At 57.6% G+C, this 16860-nt stretch overlaps 2 protein-coding genes across 8 annotated transcripts in view; one reads left to right on the forward strand and one right to left on the reverse strand.

Moving 5' to 3' along the window:
* CSTPP1 (centriolar satellite-associated tubulin polyglutamylase complex regulator 1) overlaps positions 1 to 6001 on the forward strand; it is a 213966-nt gene extending 207965 nt beyond the window's left edge. Inside the window, exons 7-9 of one of the 3 annotated variants that reach the window (XR_011249271.1) lie at positions 1201 to 3041; positions 3468 to 3531; positions 3782 to 4549. Coding sequence is in view for 2 of the 3 variants with exons in the window: in XM_069554075.1 (XP_069410176.1) it covers positions 1201 to 1310; positions 3468 to 3531; positions 3782 to 3956 (349 nt within the window). In the remaining variant the exon portion in view is untranslated. Of the gene's footprint in view, positions 1 to 1200; positions 3042 to 3467; positions 3532 to 3781; positions 4550 to 5710 lie in introns of those variants that run through there. The other 2 variants (XM_069554075.1, XM_069554076.1) reach the window with 2 other exon arrangements.
* ARFGAP2 (ARF GTPase activating protein 2) lies at positions 5935 to 16650 on the reverse strand. Of its 5 annotated transcripts, XM_069554063.1 has the most exons (17): positions 16378 to 16496; positions 16088 to 16206; positions 15504 to 15576; positions 14849 to 14980; positions 14684 to 14761; positions 13593 to 13674; positions 13229 to 13285; positions 12565 to 12606; positions 12170 to 12222; positions 11604 to 11740; positions 11371 to 11502; positions 9409 to 9537; positions 9195 to 9329; positions 8229 to 8355; positions 7984 to 8077; positions 7751 to 7869; positions 5935 to 7294 (listed from the first exon to the last, which is right to left on the reverse strand). In XM_069554063.1, exons 1-17 carry the CDS (start codon positions 16447 to 16449, stop codon positions 7274 to 7276), a joined length of 1602 nt encoding a protein of 533 aa, XP_069410164.1. In that variant the 5' UTR covers positions 16450 to 16496; the 3' UTR covers positions 5935 to 7273. The 5 variants fall into 5 exon arrangements, with proteins under 5 accessions (XP_069410164.1, XP_069410165.1, XP_069410167.1 ...); XM_069554064.1 differs by lacking the exon at positions 12565 to 12606 and having other exon boundaries at positions 16378 to 16650; XM_069554066.1 differs by lacking the exon at positions 9409 to 9537 and having other exon boundaries at positions 16378 to 16498.
* Positions 16651 to 16860: the final 210 nt, after the last annotated feature.

Genomic DNA, 16860 nt, shown 5'->3' on the forward strand with positions numbered 1-16860 from the left:
GCTCCTTGACGGTCATCGTATTGAATATGAATCAGCACCATTTGCCCCCAGTCCAGGCTCATGACTGACAAGCTTCCCAGGTGGCTCACGGGGGCCAGACTGCTTCCATTTGGGCAAGATCAGCTGTTAATGGGAAAAGGCAATGGCACCCCACTCCAGCACTCTTGCCTGGAGAATCCCATGGACAGAGGAGCCTGGTAGGCTGCAGTCCATGGGTCGCAGAGAGTCAGACATGACTGAGTGACTTCACTTTCACTTTTCACTTTCACTTATTGGAGAAGGAAATGGCAACCCACTCCAGTATTCTTGCCTAGAGAATCCCAGGGACAGGGGAGCCTGGTGGGCTGCCGTCTCTGGGGTCGCACAGAGTCGGGCACGACTGAAGCAACTTAGCAGCAGCAGCAGCAGCTGTTAGTGGGAGAAGGCAATGGTACCCCACTCCAGCACTCTTGCCTGGAGAATCCCATGGACAGAGGAGCCTGGTGGGCTGCAGTCCATGGGGTCGCTAAGAGTCAGACACAACTGAAGCGACCTAGCAGCAGCAGCAGCTGTTAATGACCAGCTTGGGCCCCTTCTTCTTGCCAGGTGATAGATTGGTCTCGACTTTTTAGAGAGAAGCAAAAAAAATATCCACCGTGTGCAGAATTCACCCTCCAGAAAAAGAGGGTAGCTGTCCTGTGTAGCACGAAGTCCCCTTGGGGACAGAGAAGCCAGCTTGTGTCTCCTCCGAGAGGAGGCATCGCCCAGCGCCCTTTCCCCATCCCCCACTCCTGCCAGTGAAGCACCAATCAGTGAACATACCAGCCTTTCTGTCCAGTCAAGGCCTTGCTCCGAGAGTTCTGCCAGGCTCCCCAGGGCCTTAGGGTTCCCAGGGCAGGCAGGTCCCTTGGTTTTTGCCCTCCTAAGGGCTTCCCAGGTGGTACTAGTGGTAAAAAATCTGCCTGCCAAGGCAGGAGACTCAAGAGACGCAGGTTCGATCCCCAGGTTGGGAAGATCCCCTGGAGGAGGAAATTGCAGCCGACTCCAGTATTCCTGCCTGGGGAATCCCATGGACAGAGGAGCCTGGCAGGCTACAGTCCACGGGGTCCCAAAGAGTCGGACCTGACTTAGTGGCAGAAAACACCCTCCTAAGCCTGAAGGTCTGGGTGAGAAGATGGCGTCAGACTTAACTAGTGTTTGAATCTGTGTTCTCTCCTCTAGCTGCCCACCCCCGGCGCTGGTCAAAGAGGTCCTCAGCAACGTTCAGAGACTGACCTTCTACGGCTTCCTCGTGGCCCTCTCAAAGCATCACGGGATCAACCAAGCCCTAGGTAAGCCAGAGCCGGCCACCTCCACCCTGGCAGCGGAAAGCCACGTAGGAGCCGGAGTGTTGGTGGACAGAGTCCCCACAGGGGACACAGATTTGCCAGGTGTGCCTTGATTCCTCAGGGCCGGACTCTGAGGCTTCCCCTGCTCCCGTGCTGACGGATGGCCTCCCCCACCCGGGTCCTGCCCCAACATGAAGCAGCCTCAGCCTCCCCAGGGCAGAGGTGTGCTCAGCACCCCCCACCCCATAGGATCCCCAACTCTGCTGTGGGCACTGGCCTGCAGGCTGGGCAGACACAGGCTATTTATTCAGTGGCTCCGGAGCTTATTTCAGAGACCTGAACCCCATTCGTAAGCAGGGCAAAGGTGTGTCTTAGGAGACCTTTTTTTCACATCTGGGGAAAAAAAAAAAATTACTAGTCTGAAAGGGAGTGGGGAAAAAAAGGGCGGTGGTGGATGGAGGCCGGCTCCGGCTGTTCTTCCTGTCCATCGTTTCCTCCTCACTGGTCCGCCTTCCCCTCCTACCTTCCTCAGCCCCCTCCCGCACCTGCTGCCCTCCCAGGGAGGGGCCACCAGGCTGACATCACCACCCCCAGAGCTTGAGAGGGTTCTTCTTCCTATTTTTCAAACAAGAAAGAGCGCATCTGCCTGCTCCTTTCTTAAACTGTTTGTGTTTTTGGCTGTACTGGGTCTTCGTCGCTGCGTGCAACCTTTCTCTAGTTGTGGAAGCCGGGGCTCCTCTCTAGTTTCGGTGCAAGGGCTGCTCTTTGCGGTGGCTTCTCGTTGCGGCATGCCAGCTCTAGGGGAAGTGGCCTTCAGTAGTTGTGGAGCGTGGACCTTAGTTACCCGGCCAGCGATGGAGCTCACGTCCCCTGCAGCGCTGGGCCAGTGGGAGACGGAAAGCAGCATAGGGTCCGTCCTCACCTGCGTCTCCCGTGTATGGAAAAGCGACCTGAGCTACCCCAGGTGCAGCCAGCTGTGGAGGGGGGCTGTGCTGTTCCCTTAGTCCTCAAAGCGGGATACACGCATACAGGCACACGAGGGCTCCATCACAGTGTGATCACCACTAACACCAAAGGGGCCAAGAAGCATCATCTGAAAAGGTCAGGAACTGCAGAGCCAGATGGACAATTTTAAGATTGAGGCTTCCCGGGGACCACCACTGTTCACTAGCTTCTGACCAGGATTGCAGCTCTTTTAAGTTTGCTGATAAAGAATCTTTCTATCTGCAGACTCCAGCTCTACCTTCCCTCCCACTGTTAACAGCCCCAGGGGGCAGCCTGGACCCCTCCTCTCACCGTTCCCAACATCTGAGAATGACTGTCCTTGGTTTGTAGCCGAGGAAACCTGCTGAGTGATCTGTCAGGGAAGGGACAGCGCCCCTCCTGGCGGCTCGCGGCCAAGCGAGGAGAGCTGGGTCTCATCCTGACCCCGCCTTCCCTTCTCACCCTGGGACCCGGGAGGAGCTGAGACAGCATTTTTGACCATTCTGTCCCCAAAGTGGGATCCCCCTGATCTGGTGGCGCAAAACTAGGTAATTTCTGGCCTTTGGGGCCTTGGCCGTGTCCTGTGTCTCTGGCTTATTTCTTTTCAGCTCAGGACCTGGAGCCTCAGGAAAGGACTAAACCCTCAGCACCAGCTTGTGCATGAGTGCTAAGTCCCTTCAGCCATGTCTGACTCTTTGTGGCCCCATGGACTGTAGCTCGCCAGGCTCCTCACTTCAAGGGATTCCCCAGGCAAGAACACTGGCGTGGGTTACCATTTCCTTCTCCAGGGGATCTTGCTGACCGAGATCGAACCCTTGCCTGTCTCGTCTCCTGCACTGGCAGGCGGGCTCTTTACCACTAGCACCACCTCACAACACACCATCTAGTCTTGGAAGACCATTCTGTTTGTGCAGTGACCTTGAGTTTTGGGGCTGTCTCGTAGTTATGATCAGGGAGGGGAGGCAGGGGGGTTCACTAGATTTCTCCAGCAGCACCTAGGGCTTACTGCCCCCAGAGCAGATCTCTTAAACCTCTGTTCCCTGAATCTTCTAGATCAGCTCTCCCAGGGTCGACATTGTAGGCAGATGTGACGATGAGGGGCACAGAGGCAGCTACTGGCTGAAGCCCGGGTGGAGGACCCTCGGGTTAAGTTCTGTGCCCCCAATTATTCCCTAGGAGCCTTGCCCGACAGAGGGGACCTGATGCACGACCCAGCCATGGATGAGGAACTGGAGCGGCTGTAAGTGTTACGTGGGAAGATGCTGCCCCCTTGTGGGCACCAGACCCCAGTTGATCAGAGCCCGACAAGGGCCCCTGAGCACTTGTCCATCGGTCAGGGAAGGCTTGGGGGGCCGATGGAGGCCTGAGACAGCCTCTCTTTGAACCCTTTGGGGAGGCAGCCTGTGGTCTCACACACGCGAGAGTGGGTGAAGGGGTCCTGGTCTCTGGACAAGAGGCACCTCGCTCCCTTTGGGCATCTCCTTCTTCAGGCTGGCGCAGATACCAGGCCTGGTCACCTCAGTCACTGCCGGTCCAGAGGCCAGCTGCCTGCCTCCCCGGACCCCTCCCCGGGTTGGCTCCCCTTGGAGACCCCTCCATCATGCCCGCAAAGTGGATGCAGAAAGCGATGGCTCCACTGAAGAGACAGATGAGTCCGAGACTTGAGGAGCCTGAAGGGTCCTGTCTACAGCACAGAACCCAGCCCTGGGTCCAGTTCCCAGCACCCCACCTGCTCAACTCCCCACCCGCCTCCAAACCCTAGGACCCCAGGCCTCTCTCCTCCCACTCCCTGTGCCGAGCTGCCCTCCACTGGCGCTGCCCTCCACTGGCGAGGCCAAGTGACAGCCCCAGCCCAGAGACCCGCCAGAGAGGTGCTGATAAGCCAAGCTACCCAGTGACCCTAGAAAGTTAACAGCCGACTTTCTCCCATCAGCCTGCCTTTCACCAGGCCCCAAGCTGACAGCGGACTGAGCTGAGGCCACGGGAAGGGTGACTTGGTTTTACCTTTTTGCTGACCATCCCCATCTCCTCACAGCAATTCCAGGAACCATGCAGAGCCTTGCATGGTCAAGGGTGACACCCAGCCAGTGATGCAGGTATTAGGATACAGCCATGGTAGCTTTCTGCGGGAGGACTAGCCACTAGCCGTGAGATGAAGGGTGGGCAAAAAGAAATTTCACTTCCAGAAACCGCGTCAAGTCTCCTCTGTGTCTAATAGTTAAACATGTGAAATGAATAAAGTCCCTTGTGTCTGGTAAGTGGTGAGTCTAAAGCCATGAGAAAGGGGTGAAGGGAAGGGGCGAGTTTGAGATTTTGATGCCAAGTTCCAGTTTCTTCTGGCAGGACTGGGAAGTTGGGGGACAAAGGACTACTCGACCTGGAGACCTGTCTCAGATCATGAGCAAAGAGGGACTCACCAGCTGCACATGAGCTCTGCCTTTCATGAGAAAGGTGGCCACAGCTGGACAGAGCTTTCAGGAACAAGCTCAGATGGCTCAAGGCCAGGTGCCCACAACTTGAGAGACGGGCCACCAGGGGCTGCCATCACAGGTTCATTAAACATTTTCTAAGCACCTGCTCAGGGTTAGGCCAGTAGGGGTGCAGCTGAGAACAAGACAGGCAGAGTACCAGCTTCCAGCCAGAGCTGGACAGTAAGGCGCGTGGTCTGCAACTTCCAGAAAGTAAAACCACCCCAGGACCCAAGCAGAGCAGGCTTCCTCCTCTGCAACTGCCAGACACCCACATTTTCCTTGGCTCATCCCTGCCCAGACCAGCACCCCCTGGAGAGTTACAGGACCAGCCGCTCCCACAGCTCTGCCGGGCCAGGCTGGTGACCACTGAGGCATCTGCAGCCTCCAGCTCGCCAGCTGACTGGGAGCCACTCAAAGCCCCTGGCTGCCTCAATCACCCCGGGGGCTCAAGCCCCACGACCACACCCCTCCAGCCTGGAGGTGGGCAGAGAAATCTCTTCATGAGCACCTCCCGAGGACTCGTGATGACTCCGCACTTGGGACATCGCTGGCTTAGAGGCCCGTGGCTGCCTCCGCCCATCCATTCTCATCACCCACCTCCCAGACCAGCGGCTTACAACCATCCGTAGACGGTGGCGCAGAGCTGTTCCAGGAGCCCACCTAGGGGAGCTGCCAGGCCACAGGTCTACAGGCACACGTGCGCTGCACGCATGCACGCGCCTGCCTAGGGCTCCATTCAGGTCTTTTTTCCTAACTCCCCTGAGACAGACACACACACACACCTACACACACTCTCGCTCTCTCCCCCACCCACCCCTGAGACACCCGCCCCCAGCCAAGCCTAGTGCTGGGCCAGCGGCAGGGCTGCAAAAGCCTACCGCCCGTGCACAGCTCTCGGGGTGCTGCGAAGGGCCAACTAACGCCAGCTCTTTCCCCCGCGTGCAACAGGGTGCTGAGGTGGAGGCCGCACCGGAGCTCGCGGCAGCACAGGGCCAAGGAGCCAGGGGCCTTTGGCTGTCAGAGGAGAGACAAGCTGGAGGCCCTGCAGACAGTGCCCCCTGCTTCGGCACCAACGCCCTGCCTGTATCAATGGGAGCCCAGAGAGTGAGGCCAGGGGCCTGCGCGGGGCAGGGAGGCAGGATCCCAAGAGGACACTCCTCCACTCAGACCAGCAGAGGCCCAGGGCCCCTTCGGGGCTTTATTCGACACCACTTTGTTTCAATACAGTCCAGAAAGAAAGTCACGTCCCTTTAGGGAGGGGTGCTGGGAACAGCAGTCTGCGGCGCTCGGGAGCCCAGCCCCCGTCACGGCTGGGGGACCCGGGCTGCCGGCCGCAGGGGCAGGTGGCACCAAGGACGGCACAGTGTGTGGCCGGGGGCCGAGACCTGCCGCCCCACAGGTGCCGCGAGCTCTCCGTGGGGGGTGCTGCTCAGGGTCCCGAGGCCTTGAAGGAAAGCCGAGCTCAGGCGCCTGCTTCGGTCCCATGTGTCCTCTGCCAGCACTACGCTCACAGCATCCTGAGCAGAGCCCCGGGCAGAGCAAACCCACCACAGCCACCAAGCAGGGGAAGAAGGGACAGAGTCTCCGAGGGACTGCGGTCCACCACGGATGGCATGGGAGGATTCCCACACACCCAGGAGGAGGAGGAGTCCTCCGAGCGACCGCTGTAAAAAGGGTCGGCGAGACGGGAGATCACTCGGGCCTCTAGTCTGATCCCAAATGGAAGCTTTAGGTACCAGGTCAAGCTTCTAGCCCTTCGCAAGTCCCAGAGGGAGGTCCTTCCCCTCCCCTGCCCTCTCCTGGTGCCGGAGAGAGCACAGGAGCAGCAGCGCGTCCACAGCCTCCCACCCTGGGGGCTGAGCTACAGCAGAGCTCTCTCCAGCCTCCCTGCCGCTTCCAGGGCAGGAGCCAACCCCCGGGACCACCTGGAAGGACCCTAAAGCCGGCAAAACAGCCTTACACTTATTACTCTCCCTCCTCAAGGAAGGCCTGGACCCAGAATGAGCCGTCCTGAGGGAATGCCCTCCCCACACTCCCAGGGTGGCAAGCCAAGTGAGCGGCAGTGTGGGGGTCAGGACCAGAAGCACGGAGCACACAGGGTGGGGTGTGCCGGGAGGGGAACGAAGGGCCCGATCTCCAGGCAGAGGTCGGGGTGTGCGGGGAGGGGAACAAAGGGCCCGATCTCCAGGCAGAGGTCGGGGTGTGCGGGGAGGGGAACGAAGGGCCCGATCTCCAGGCAGAGGTCGGGGTGTGCGGGGAGGGGAACGAAGGGCCCGATCTCCAGGCAGAGGTCGGGGTGTGCGGGGAGGGGAACGAAGGGCCCGATCTCCAGGCAGAGGTCGGGGGCCGGCTCTGCCCCTCCCTCGCCCAAGCTCCTCACAGGCCACCCGACTCACGCCAGGCATAAAGTAACAATGCCTCCCCGGCTTCCACAAAGCAAGCATCCCAGGCCGAGGAATCATGAGGTTTCTGCTACTGCCACCACCCAAAGTCTGAGACACGGACCCTGGGTCAGTAGGAACCATAGCGATCCTGGGGATAAAGGAAAGAAAAAACCCAAGTCAGAGTCTCTGACCCGCAGCAGCTTCCCAGCAAGCACACCCCCAACACACCCCGAGGGGCTGGGGGGCTGTGGGGAGGGGTGAGTGAGGGAATCAGGCACCCATCTCACCCGCACAGAGACGGTCTCCTATTCACTGTGACCCAGGAAAGAGGGTGTGCGCAGACCCCCAGGGGGACACCCTGCCTGGCCTCACAGAAGCTGGAGAGGGGGGAGAGACAGCACTGAGCACCAGTGTGGGGAGATCAGTGTGGACACGACACCGTCTCAGGGAGAGGCCCGGCCCCGGACCCAGCTCAGGAAGGACGCTGTCCTCCAGGAAGAGAGGAGGCGCCCTCTCAGGCTGAGTCTGGGCGTGGTGGGGAAGGCCGCCTTCTCAGCACTACCCTCCAGTCTCCTCCCACCCCAGGTCACGCAGTCAGACTCACTTGCAAAGAGTTCATCACGCCATTGGCCAGCACGGCCATCTTCCCGGCCACAGACTTGACACCCTGCTTAAACTGGGCGATGTCAGCCGTGGGCAGCACACTCCCCAGGGACACGCTGCCTGTAAGAGAAGGGAGGGGGTGACCCAGCGCCCGCAGGAAGCCTTTCCCAGCCCCCAGGGCCCTCCCACTCGGCTGGCAGGCCCTCCAGGGGCCTACCCCGGCCCCGGGCCCACCTGCTCCGTGTGCTCCATCCACGTCCCCGAAGAGGTCTGACGAGCTGATGGCACTGCTGCCCGAGAGCTGCTGGAGCCGAGACCTGGCTTCATACTGTGGCGGGGAAAAGGTGAGGTCTGCGGCTCTCTGTGCCGCTGACCCTAGGATTCACACGGGCCGAGCCACCCAAGTGCCAAAGCCCAAAGAACAGGGTAGACAGTCCGCTTCTGCCTGCTGCCTCCAGGCTCAGGGTGGACCACCTCACCTCAGTATCCACCTCCCGCCCGAAGAACATGTCGGAGGAGATGGCTTTGGCTCCTGCAAATTTCTGACGTGCTTCGCTCGACTCCAGGCCCGAGCTCCGGCTCTCCACTTCCCTCCGGTTGGTGACTCTGAGGGGTGGATACGGGACGACCCTGACTTTCCCACTGCCTCCAGAGAAGTGTCCCTGGAGCACTGCCACCCTATGACCACCCGAGGCCCCCAGGGGCGCTCCCCACAGTCCCTAGACCGGGCCCTCTCTCCTCCACACTGAGGCTACAACACAGGACCTCTGTTCCCTTCGCTAGGCAGCATGGCAATAGGGGTTGGAGGGGCCGAGGCTTCTGCCCCAAACCACGAGGATGATCCAATTCTCAGGCTGCCTGGATTTATACCTCCGCTCTTGGTGTAATTATTAGTACCACTCTTTTCCTCTCAAAAGCACCTCAGTCTGCTGAAAGGTGTAAGGTCACTGCCGCCTAACCCTGGCACACAGACACTGAGCTCGGCGTTTTGCCAGTTTCATTTAATCCTAAGACGGCCCTGTGAAGTAATTAGTTATGTCCCCATTTTACTAGTGGGTTATTTGCAGATATTTATCAGTTAAGCATTACCCAGGTTGACATGGAATACGCTTTTAAAAAATTTCTAGATGACACACATAATCGTCGGGAACCGAAGCATAAAATCAGGCGCCCCTGGCAGAAACGGACCCCAAGCACAGCAGGCTAGTTAGGCCTTCTGAGACACGAGCACATCTCAAACCCAGGCCTGCTTCCTGCACTCTGCAGTCTGGTAGCCACTAGCGGCTATCCAAATTTATTTAAATGAAGTTAAAAACTCGGTTCCTCCATTAACACTGGACACTCCTGAAGGGCTTGCGAGCCGCGTGCGCGGTGGTCAGCACACCGGCAGGGCAGCTGCAGAGCGCTGCCCCCAGCAAGGGGCGTCCTAGGGGACGGGCCTCCACCTTTCTGAAACGGGCCGGATGCTGGAGACGGTCACTTCCGGCTCCTTCTCCTCCATCCTGTCCATACCCCAGGCAGCATCTGTATCCCAGCGGGAACCGAAACTCTCCCCCAAGGAGAAGGGGTTGTCCTTGTACCTAGGGAGACAGTAGAGGGGCTCAGAGAAGCTGAGTAACGAGCACAGCAGCCAAGCCTGCACCCCAACAACAGCCTTACTTTGGAGGCCCAGAGGCAAAGGTGCCAACGTCGTCAAATAAGTCCAGCTGCGAGCGAGAGGACTTGGCACTCACTGGGGTTTCCTGCTCGATCACCTGCATCTCGGACAGCACCGAGTGGGAGACGGAGCTGCAGAGACAAGCCGGACGGGGGCGGGAGAGCAGAGGTGGGCATCCGTGTCGCCGCACAAAACGAGGCGCCCAGCTGCGGGCAGAAACCTGCTTCTTCCCGAGCACCACCCAGAACCTTCTTCCCCTCCCTGCGCCCAGGGCTAGGCGAGGCCCCGCAGGGAGTGCTAGACCCTCTGCTGAACTGGAGCGCAGCTCCTGTCAACCTATCAGCTCATCTTCTCAAAGGAGGGCTTCCCTGGCCAATGACCATTTGCCTAATCTCAGTGATACTATGCATCGAGCAACAGCGCTTTCTGTCCTCAGCTTGCTATACCATGAGCCACATCCTTCACCATGACGGACACAGACAAACGAAAGGAAGAGATGGAAAATGCCCCAGAACCAGGGGAATGAGTCTGATGGCATCACAGGGTGAGTTCCTAATTAACCCATCCTTTTCTTATGTGTGTTTTTAGAGAACAAAGCATTTCAAAGTAGAGCGTCTGGCCTTACACACTAAGACCTGAATCTGCTATGTGGTTTCCTAAGGGGAAGAGGCAGTGGATTTGGCAGGCAGCACTGACTCGTGACACCTCTCTTCCCTGCTGTGTGACAACTCCACAGAGGCAGTTTAAGGATTAGTTTCATTTAAATAAATTCATTAAGATCTACAGCTTTTGGCTGGCAGAACTCCACGGAGTGCCTATTTTGCTACAGAGTTTTAAACAGGGTAGACTAGGTTTAAATAAGATAAGATTCTAGTGCATACAAAAAATTAAAAAAATTAAGTATACTCTTTAACCCAGTAATTCCTGAGACTAAAACAGGGACGAGGAAGAGATGCAATCTGGAGTAAAACTGTGTCTCCCTGATCAGCTGTGGGTCACACTATCAGGACACAGACTGAGAGAGTGACTGGGACCTGCCTCGCCGCAGCCTGAGATGGAGCAGAGACCCAGCTTTCTCTCTTACCTGAGGAGCATAGTATAATGGCCACAAATGCTAAGTATGAAAGAGGTCTAGGTTCAAAATCTAGTTGGACCAATTACTAGTATTCTGGGCTTCAGGCAAGTTGCTTAACTGCTCTGAGGCTCAATTTTCTCATTTGTAAAAAGGGATAAGAATACCTCCTGCATAGGACTGTTGTGTTTAAGTAAATAAAGCCACTGGTGAAGCTCACACCCTGTGGAAAGGAGCAGCCGCCACTTAGCACAAGCTCACTGGAGCCAGGGTTTCTCTCTCTGGCACTGCCAGATAGGGCAATTTTTAAGACAGATTTTAAAAAAAGCCTAGTATTACTAAAATCTCCAAACACTAACTCTCAGTGTAAAGCAAACAAAACACCTAAGAGAACTGGTGAGCAGCTCTTGTTTTTGTTTAAGAAAACCACAGCAACCTAAATCCAGTGGTCCTGAAACAGGAAGGGCACCACCCAGCCGGGGGCATCTGATAGCCTGGAGTACTTCCAGGTGTTACCGGAGCTGTCAGCACTAACGGCCTTTAGAGGACATGGGTCAGAATACTGAAAGCCCTGTGATTCCTGGGAAGACCCTGAGAAATAAAGAACTGTCCTGCCATCCTAAGAGCCGTTAGCGCCCTCGTCAAGAAACACGACCCTGGTCTCTCGGATGTTCGGAAGAGCACCTGATCCTGCGTTTTGACTCGTTCAACAAATACTTGGCGAGCACAAACCTACTGCACGCCAAGCACTATACTAGGCGCTTGAAGACAGTAGGCACGGCCATCTATTCAGCCTCAGAGGAAGACTGAGCTGAGAACGCTAGCAAGAACCTCCAGGGGTTCCCAGGAGAACAATGGCATTTCCCTTCTGCACCCCGAAGCGGAGCCTCACCTTCGGGACACCAGTCCCATGCCCAGCCTCTCGGCCTGCTCTCTCTTCTTCCCTTCCAGGTTCTGTAGCTTCTTCTCCTCCTTCTTACGGTCAATCTGGAGCTCCTGGTAGGCCAGACGCATGGAGGCAACCCTTCAAGGGAACAAACGTGCCAGAGTTCAGCACACAGCCTGACCCGTCCTGCCTGCCCGCCCAACCCCATGTAAGCCCGGGCCTCTCTGGCAGACACGCACATGGACTCCTCGGCCTGCTTCTTGGCATCAGCCACCTGCTGCTCACGGAGCTTCTCTGCCACCTGGGCCTGCCGCTCAATCTCGCTGAAACTCTGGCTGCTCACCTTCTGGGCCCCTAGGCCCTTCTTGGCACCCAGCTGGGAGGAGAATCATGTGATGAGAGCTTTGCCAACCACAATGTCCTATGTCCCCTCCTCCCCTCCATGGCATGGAGGGGACACCCCCAAGGAAAGGGCTCCTTCTTAAAGTGTTTAAACAAAAAAGTAGGAGCCCATCCGCATGGTGGAAAGGCAGAAGAGTGGCTCTGCCTGGAGGCAGGCACGAGGTGGCCCACACAACTCAGCAGAGGCCTAACGCTGCCAGGCCTGGGACGAGCCAAGCACTGAGGCACACAGTCTCGCTGACTCCTCCCAGGAGCCCCTAAAGACAGGCCTCTTGACAGCCCTTTCACAGCTGAGCTGCAGAGAAGCTATGCACCTTTACCAAAGTCATACAGTCATCTACCAAAGTGGTCGGGTCTAACCCCAGCCCCTAACTACCCTGCCATACTGCCTCTCCCCACCTACCCCCTTCTTCGCTGTTGCTGGCTTCTTCTTGCCAATGAGGGAGGTTTTCGGTTCTGTGTGAGGAAGAGGGTGGGGCGTGAGCAGAGACAAAGGGACTTCAGAGGTGGCAGCTTAGTCCACACCATGCAGCTTCGTGGCGAGAGCTTCTATGAAGAACAGCTTCAGGCAGAGAAACGCAGAGCTGCCACCACCAGCTCCAACCAACGGTGTCAGGACGTCCAAGCCAAGACGGACACGGTTAGGGGCGGTTACTGACTCCCAGCACATGGACGTAAGAACCCAGACCTGAAGCACCAGAGACAAAGGCCCTGACCAAGCATAAAGACTGCCAGGCCGGGGTGGCACCACACACAGCCTCCAGCACGCAAGGGGCTCCAGAAGCAGCGGGCGGTTACCTCTGGCAGGAAGAACCCCTTTAGGTGACAGATACATGGACTCTGGAGAGAAACAGATTCGTGGCTAACAGCGGGCCCTACCCCAGAGCCTCCATACAGCTCCCAAGCCCAGAGACCTCTACAGAGCCTCACTCCAGACCAGGCCACACCAGCCTTCTCACAGGTCACTCTGCTGGTTTCCGGTCCCAACCCCCAAAGGTCAACAAAACAAACCAGGGCAGCAAATGGATAATTCACCCTGAATTAAATCTGAAGGACATCAAGAAGAATAGAAAAGAGTTGAAAGGCCAGGAACTGGCTGAGAAAGGACAACGTCACCTCTAGCCATTAACACCTCAGAGCTGTCCCCCTGTATCATGAAATGGACCAGACAGGCCGATCCTGCGTCAGCCCCCAGGGCTAGGTGTCCAGCCTCATACCAGCCAGACCCAGGCCCACACTCTGAGGCAGACCCCAGGCCTGGGACACCAGCCGCCAAAGGCCTGCTCTGAAGTCCCTTCAGTCAACATTGTGGCCACAGCTTCAATCTCAGGCCCCACTCGAGAGAGACAAGAAGCTCAGTCTCCTGGGACCTCAGTCCACACAGGCAGCAGCAGATCTGAAAAGAACCCCCACGGCCCACCCTCTCCCAAGGCACCGCCCTCCTGCCAGCTGGTATACTGACCCAGAGAGGCTTTGGGTGAGGTGCCAAGCAGGTCCATGTTGGGGCCATGCCCCGGCTCTGTGGATGCAATGGTGGGAATTAGGTGTGACACTCAAAACTTCCAATGAGCTGCCCTTAAAAAGTGACGAGGTAAGAGCAGAAGCTCAGCTTTCTTCAGCTGCTTTCCTCAGCTTTCTGAGGCCACCAGATAGAGAAGGCATTCCTACCACTTTCCCTCTCTAGGGGACTTAAGTGACTCGCAGGCCACGCAGAGATACAGGAGACTCCTCGCTTCCATTCCTCTGGTCAGGTAGGTGTCCCACTCCTCTGCCCCAAGCCCTTTGCCAAGACCAGGGTACACGGCTGTAACATGGGCTGAACTCACGTGCCAGGCCACTATTCTCTGCAGACGGGGCTGGCTGCTGGGTCTCTGACTGGTCGGTGGCTGGTGCATTCCAGGCAGGGGGCTGAAAAAGCCAGATGACAGAAGCCTCAATGAGCCGTTCCTGCTGGCAAAGAGAGCCAAGTACCTTGGGAGTACAAGGCCCTACTTCAAGCCCATGAGCAAAGGAGACTGGAGATTAGCAAGTAAAATTACAGTTGCTATTCACTACGGAGGGCTTCCCCAGCGGCTCAGACATTAAAGAGCCTGCCTGCAACGTGGGAGACCTGGGTGTGATCCCTGGGTTGGGAAGATCCCCAGAGGAGGGCATGGCAACCCATGCCAGTCTGCCTGCCTGGAGAATCCCCATGGAGAGAGAAGCCTGGCGGGGGCTACAGTCCATGGGGTCACAAAGAGTTGGACATAACTGAGCAACTAAGCACAGTGGAAGAAAGCAAGACGAACCTTCAGCTGTCACCACCTCTTCGATACTTACTTACACCCAGAACCCATTCCCCTAATTGAATAACAACCAACAAGGGCACTCACCAGGTGCCAGGTACAAGTCTAAGGGCTTTTCACATATAAGTACGTTTAATTATCACAACAAACCTATGAGGTAAATAGTTCTCCATCCTAAAGACTGAGGTTTTAACACGTTAGGTATCTTACCCCACACTAGAAAGGCTAAGCAGAAGAGCAGGGACCCAGACAGAGAGTCTGACTTGAACACCCAGCACCAGCAGAGGGAAACCTCTGGGTGGGGGGGTTGCTTGGGAGGGAATCCTTTCTCATAGGGGAAGAATCCAGGAAAAATTATTTGGGTTCCTGACATCTCTTGAGCCTTTAAGAATCTTGTCATTCTCCCTAACACCCCAGTTTATAGGGTTCTGTTCCTAAGGAGGGCCACACTGCACCCCTGTTCATGGAAGGAGGAAAAAGCCGGCTTTACCCAGCAGTGGGCCCCACACATTCCCCGTAGGGGATATCACACCAAGGCGAACAGGATCCATGCCTGTGACTGCGGGCCTTGGCCTCAGTCAGTAAACCACCTGTCAGGAACAACTGTGGGAAACATTCCTGTGGGCACTCACTTGAGTGTGTTCCAAGAAGAAATCGGACTCCTTCTCTGGGGAGTGACTGGCAGCAGTACTCACACTGTCTGTCCAAAGCTAGAAAGGAGACGACACCACTGAAACACAGGGCTCTGAATATACCCACTCCCCCCACAACCCCAGCCCCAGGGAACAGGCACTCACATCAGTGCCATGCCGAGCCAGGGCCGCGCTCCCCAGCTGCCGGATCTTCTCTCGGTACATCTGGGCAGCTCGGCTATTATACTTGGTGTTGGCGTCACTGGCTGTGCATCCATGTTGGCGGAAGAAGGCTGTCTGGTGAGCAGAGAAGCGAGAATATGCTACAGATTCTTCCAGAGCAAAAGAGCCGACCCCCCCCCCCCGGCCCCCCGCACAAACACACACACAACAGCCCTGTTATTACTCGAAGAGGATGATACACACTACTGACACCAGTAGCTTTTCACAAAGTTCCTCAGAAACTCCTGCAAAATAACATAGCCACGCATCTCTAGGATGAATGTCTGAAGCCTAACCCTCACTTGACTCTGCCTGAGAACAGCATGATACACCCACTCTGCCCAGGCCAAGACCTGGTCGACCGTGGAGGCCCCAACACCACTGGCCTCTCCCCAAGAATGTCTGTCCCGGTTAGTCTGAATCCAAAGCCCCTTTGAGAAGAACAGTGACTGATGTCCAAGTTTAGAGAACAGTGTACAGAGACGCCATAGACCAGAGAATCCTCTGAACAGAGAAACTGAGAGGGCCTCCGAAAAGTCACTGAGAAGTCAGTACCCGGACAGAAGAATGGGGGCAGAAGGGTAAAGAGGAGCTTTACCGCATTGGCATTCCCGCCGACCTGCATACACCTCAGCTGGAACCAGCTCCAGTTGGAATCCAACTCTGTGGACCTGTGTGCAAGGGCTGTGTGTCACCTACCAGCAGGTTCCAGGAGACGCTTCCCTGAGTGACCCACACCTGTCATTTGGCCCCGGGTTGCAGTAGGCACCCCAGAACATTCACCAGCCACCACCCCATTTCCTCCACTCTACCCTGTCCCGGAGAGCTCTGCTCTACCCTCATTTAGTCAAAAGGGTACCAATTATTTTCCAGTTGCGAAAGGAAATGGAAGCTTGGACTCGGCCTTCCTCTTAAGGACAGAGTCTCGCTCCAGCATATCACCAACTAGATCAACGCAGGTAACTCTCCCCCTGAAGCTAACATTTCGAGGGTCGAGCGTGACTACCAGGAAAGAGTTCTGACCCAGACGCGGAGACGAACCGCCAGTGTAACAGGAGGCCCACACCGGCGGGTCCCTCGCGTGAGAGTCTAGCGAACACCAAATTCAGCTCGGTCCAAGTCCAGGCAGCCCACTCTCCCCTGCCGAGCACTCAGTCCCGGACGGCCGCGAGGAGACCCCACCTGATGAAGCTGAGATGGACGCCCAGGGAGCGATGCACCCCGGAGCAGTCAATGCACAGAAAAACACCGTACGTGATGCTGGCCCAACTCGGATTCTTGGCGCCACAGTCGAAGCAGGCCTGGGCAGAGAAGGAGATGAGCGAACGGTCAGGGGCCTCGAGTCGAGGCCGGGCGCTGACAACCCAGGAAGAGAAGCCCGCGCCGGCCCCTCCCCGCCCCGCAGACGCCAGGGGAGCCGGGAGAGACCCTCTCGGCCCGCCGCTGACCCCGCACGCCTCCCTCTCCCGCACCTTGTTGGTCGGAATTGCGCGAAGCCTCTTAAAAAGCGTCTGGATCTCGGTCTTGCTCGGCTCGGCCGCCATTTTCTCTCCTTCCCAGAACAGCAGCGCGACCGACGGGTCCCGCCACGGGCCAATCCGCGGCCGCCAAGGCGGGTCAGCGGGCGGGCCTGAGCGGAGGCCGGCCCGCCAAGGGGCGGGGCGACCCGGCCCACGCGGACCAACGGGCGAGCGGCTGGCGGAGCGGGCGCCGTGACGTCAGGGGCCCGAGCTCCACGCGCGCGCGCCCCAGTCCTCGCCGCGCCGTGCCGGGGCCAATCCACGGGCGGGGCGGGGCGACAGCTCGCCCACAGGCCCAAACCGCGCCGCCCGCGCGCGCCCCGCCCCCCCCGGGGGGGCGGAGCCACCTCCCAGAAGCGTGAGGGCTGCGAGGCTCGGCCCTCGGCCTCGGTTCGGGCCAGTTCCCAGTGTGTAATGATTAACAGTCCCTACCAA

Source organism: Ovis canadensis, chromosome 15, assembly GCF_042477335.2.
Source record: "Ovis canadensis isolate MfBH-ARS-UI-01 breed Bighorn chromosome 15, ARS-UI_OviCan_v2, whole genome shotgun sequence".
NCBI classification, from domain to species: domain Eukaryota; kingdom Metazoa; phylum Chordata; class Mammalia; order Artiodactyla; family Bovidae; genus Ovis; species Ovis canadensis.

Excerpts from the sequence above, each read along its gene's own strand:
- ARFGAP2 (XM_069554063.1), bottom strand. The coding sequence starts at position 16,449 with ATGGCGGCCGAGCCGAGCAAGACCGAGATCCAGACGCTTTTTAAGAGG. Across the intron at positions 15,577-16,087 it reads GTCCATCTCAGCTTCATCAG|GTCCACAGAGTTGGATTCCA; the intron begins GTGGGGTCTCCT and ends CCTTGCACACAG. Across the intron at positions 11,503-11,603 it reads AAGCAGGCCGAGGAGTCCAT|GGTTGCCTCCATGCGTCTGG; the intron begins GTGCGTGTCTGC and ends GTTCCCTTGAAG.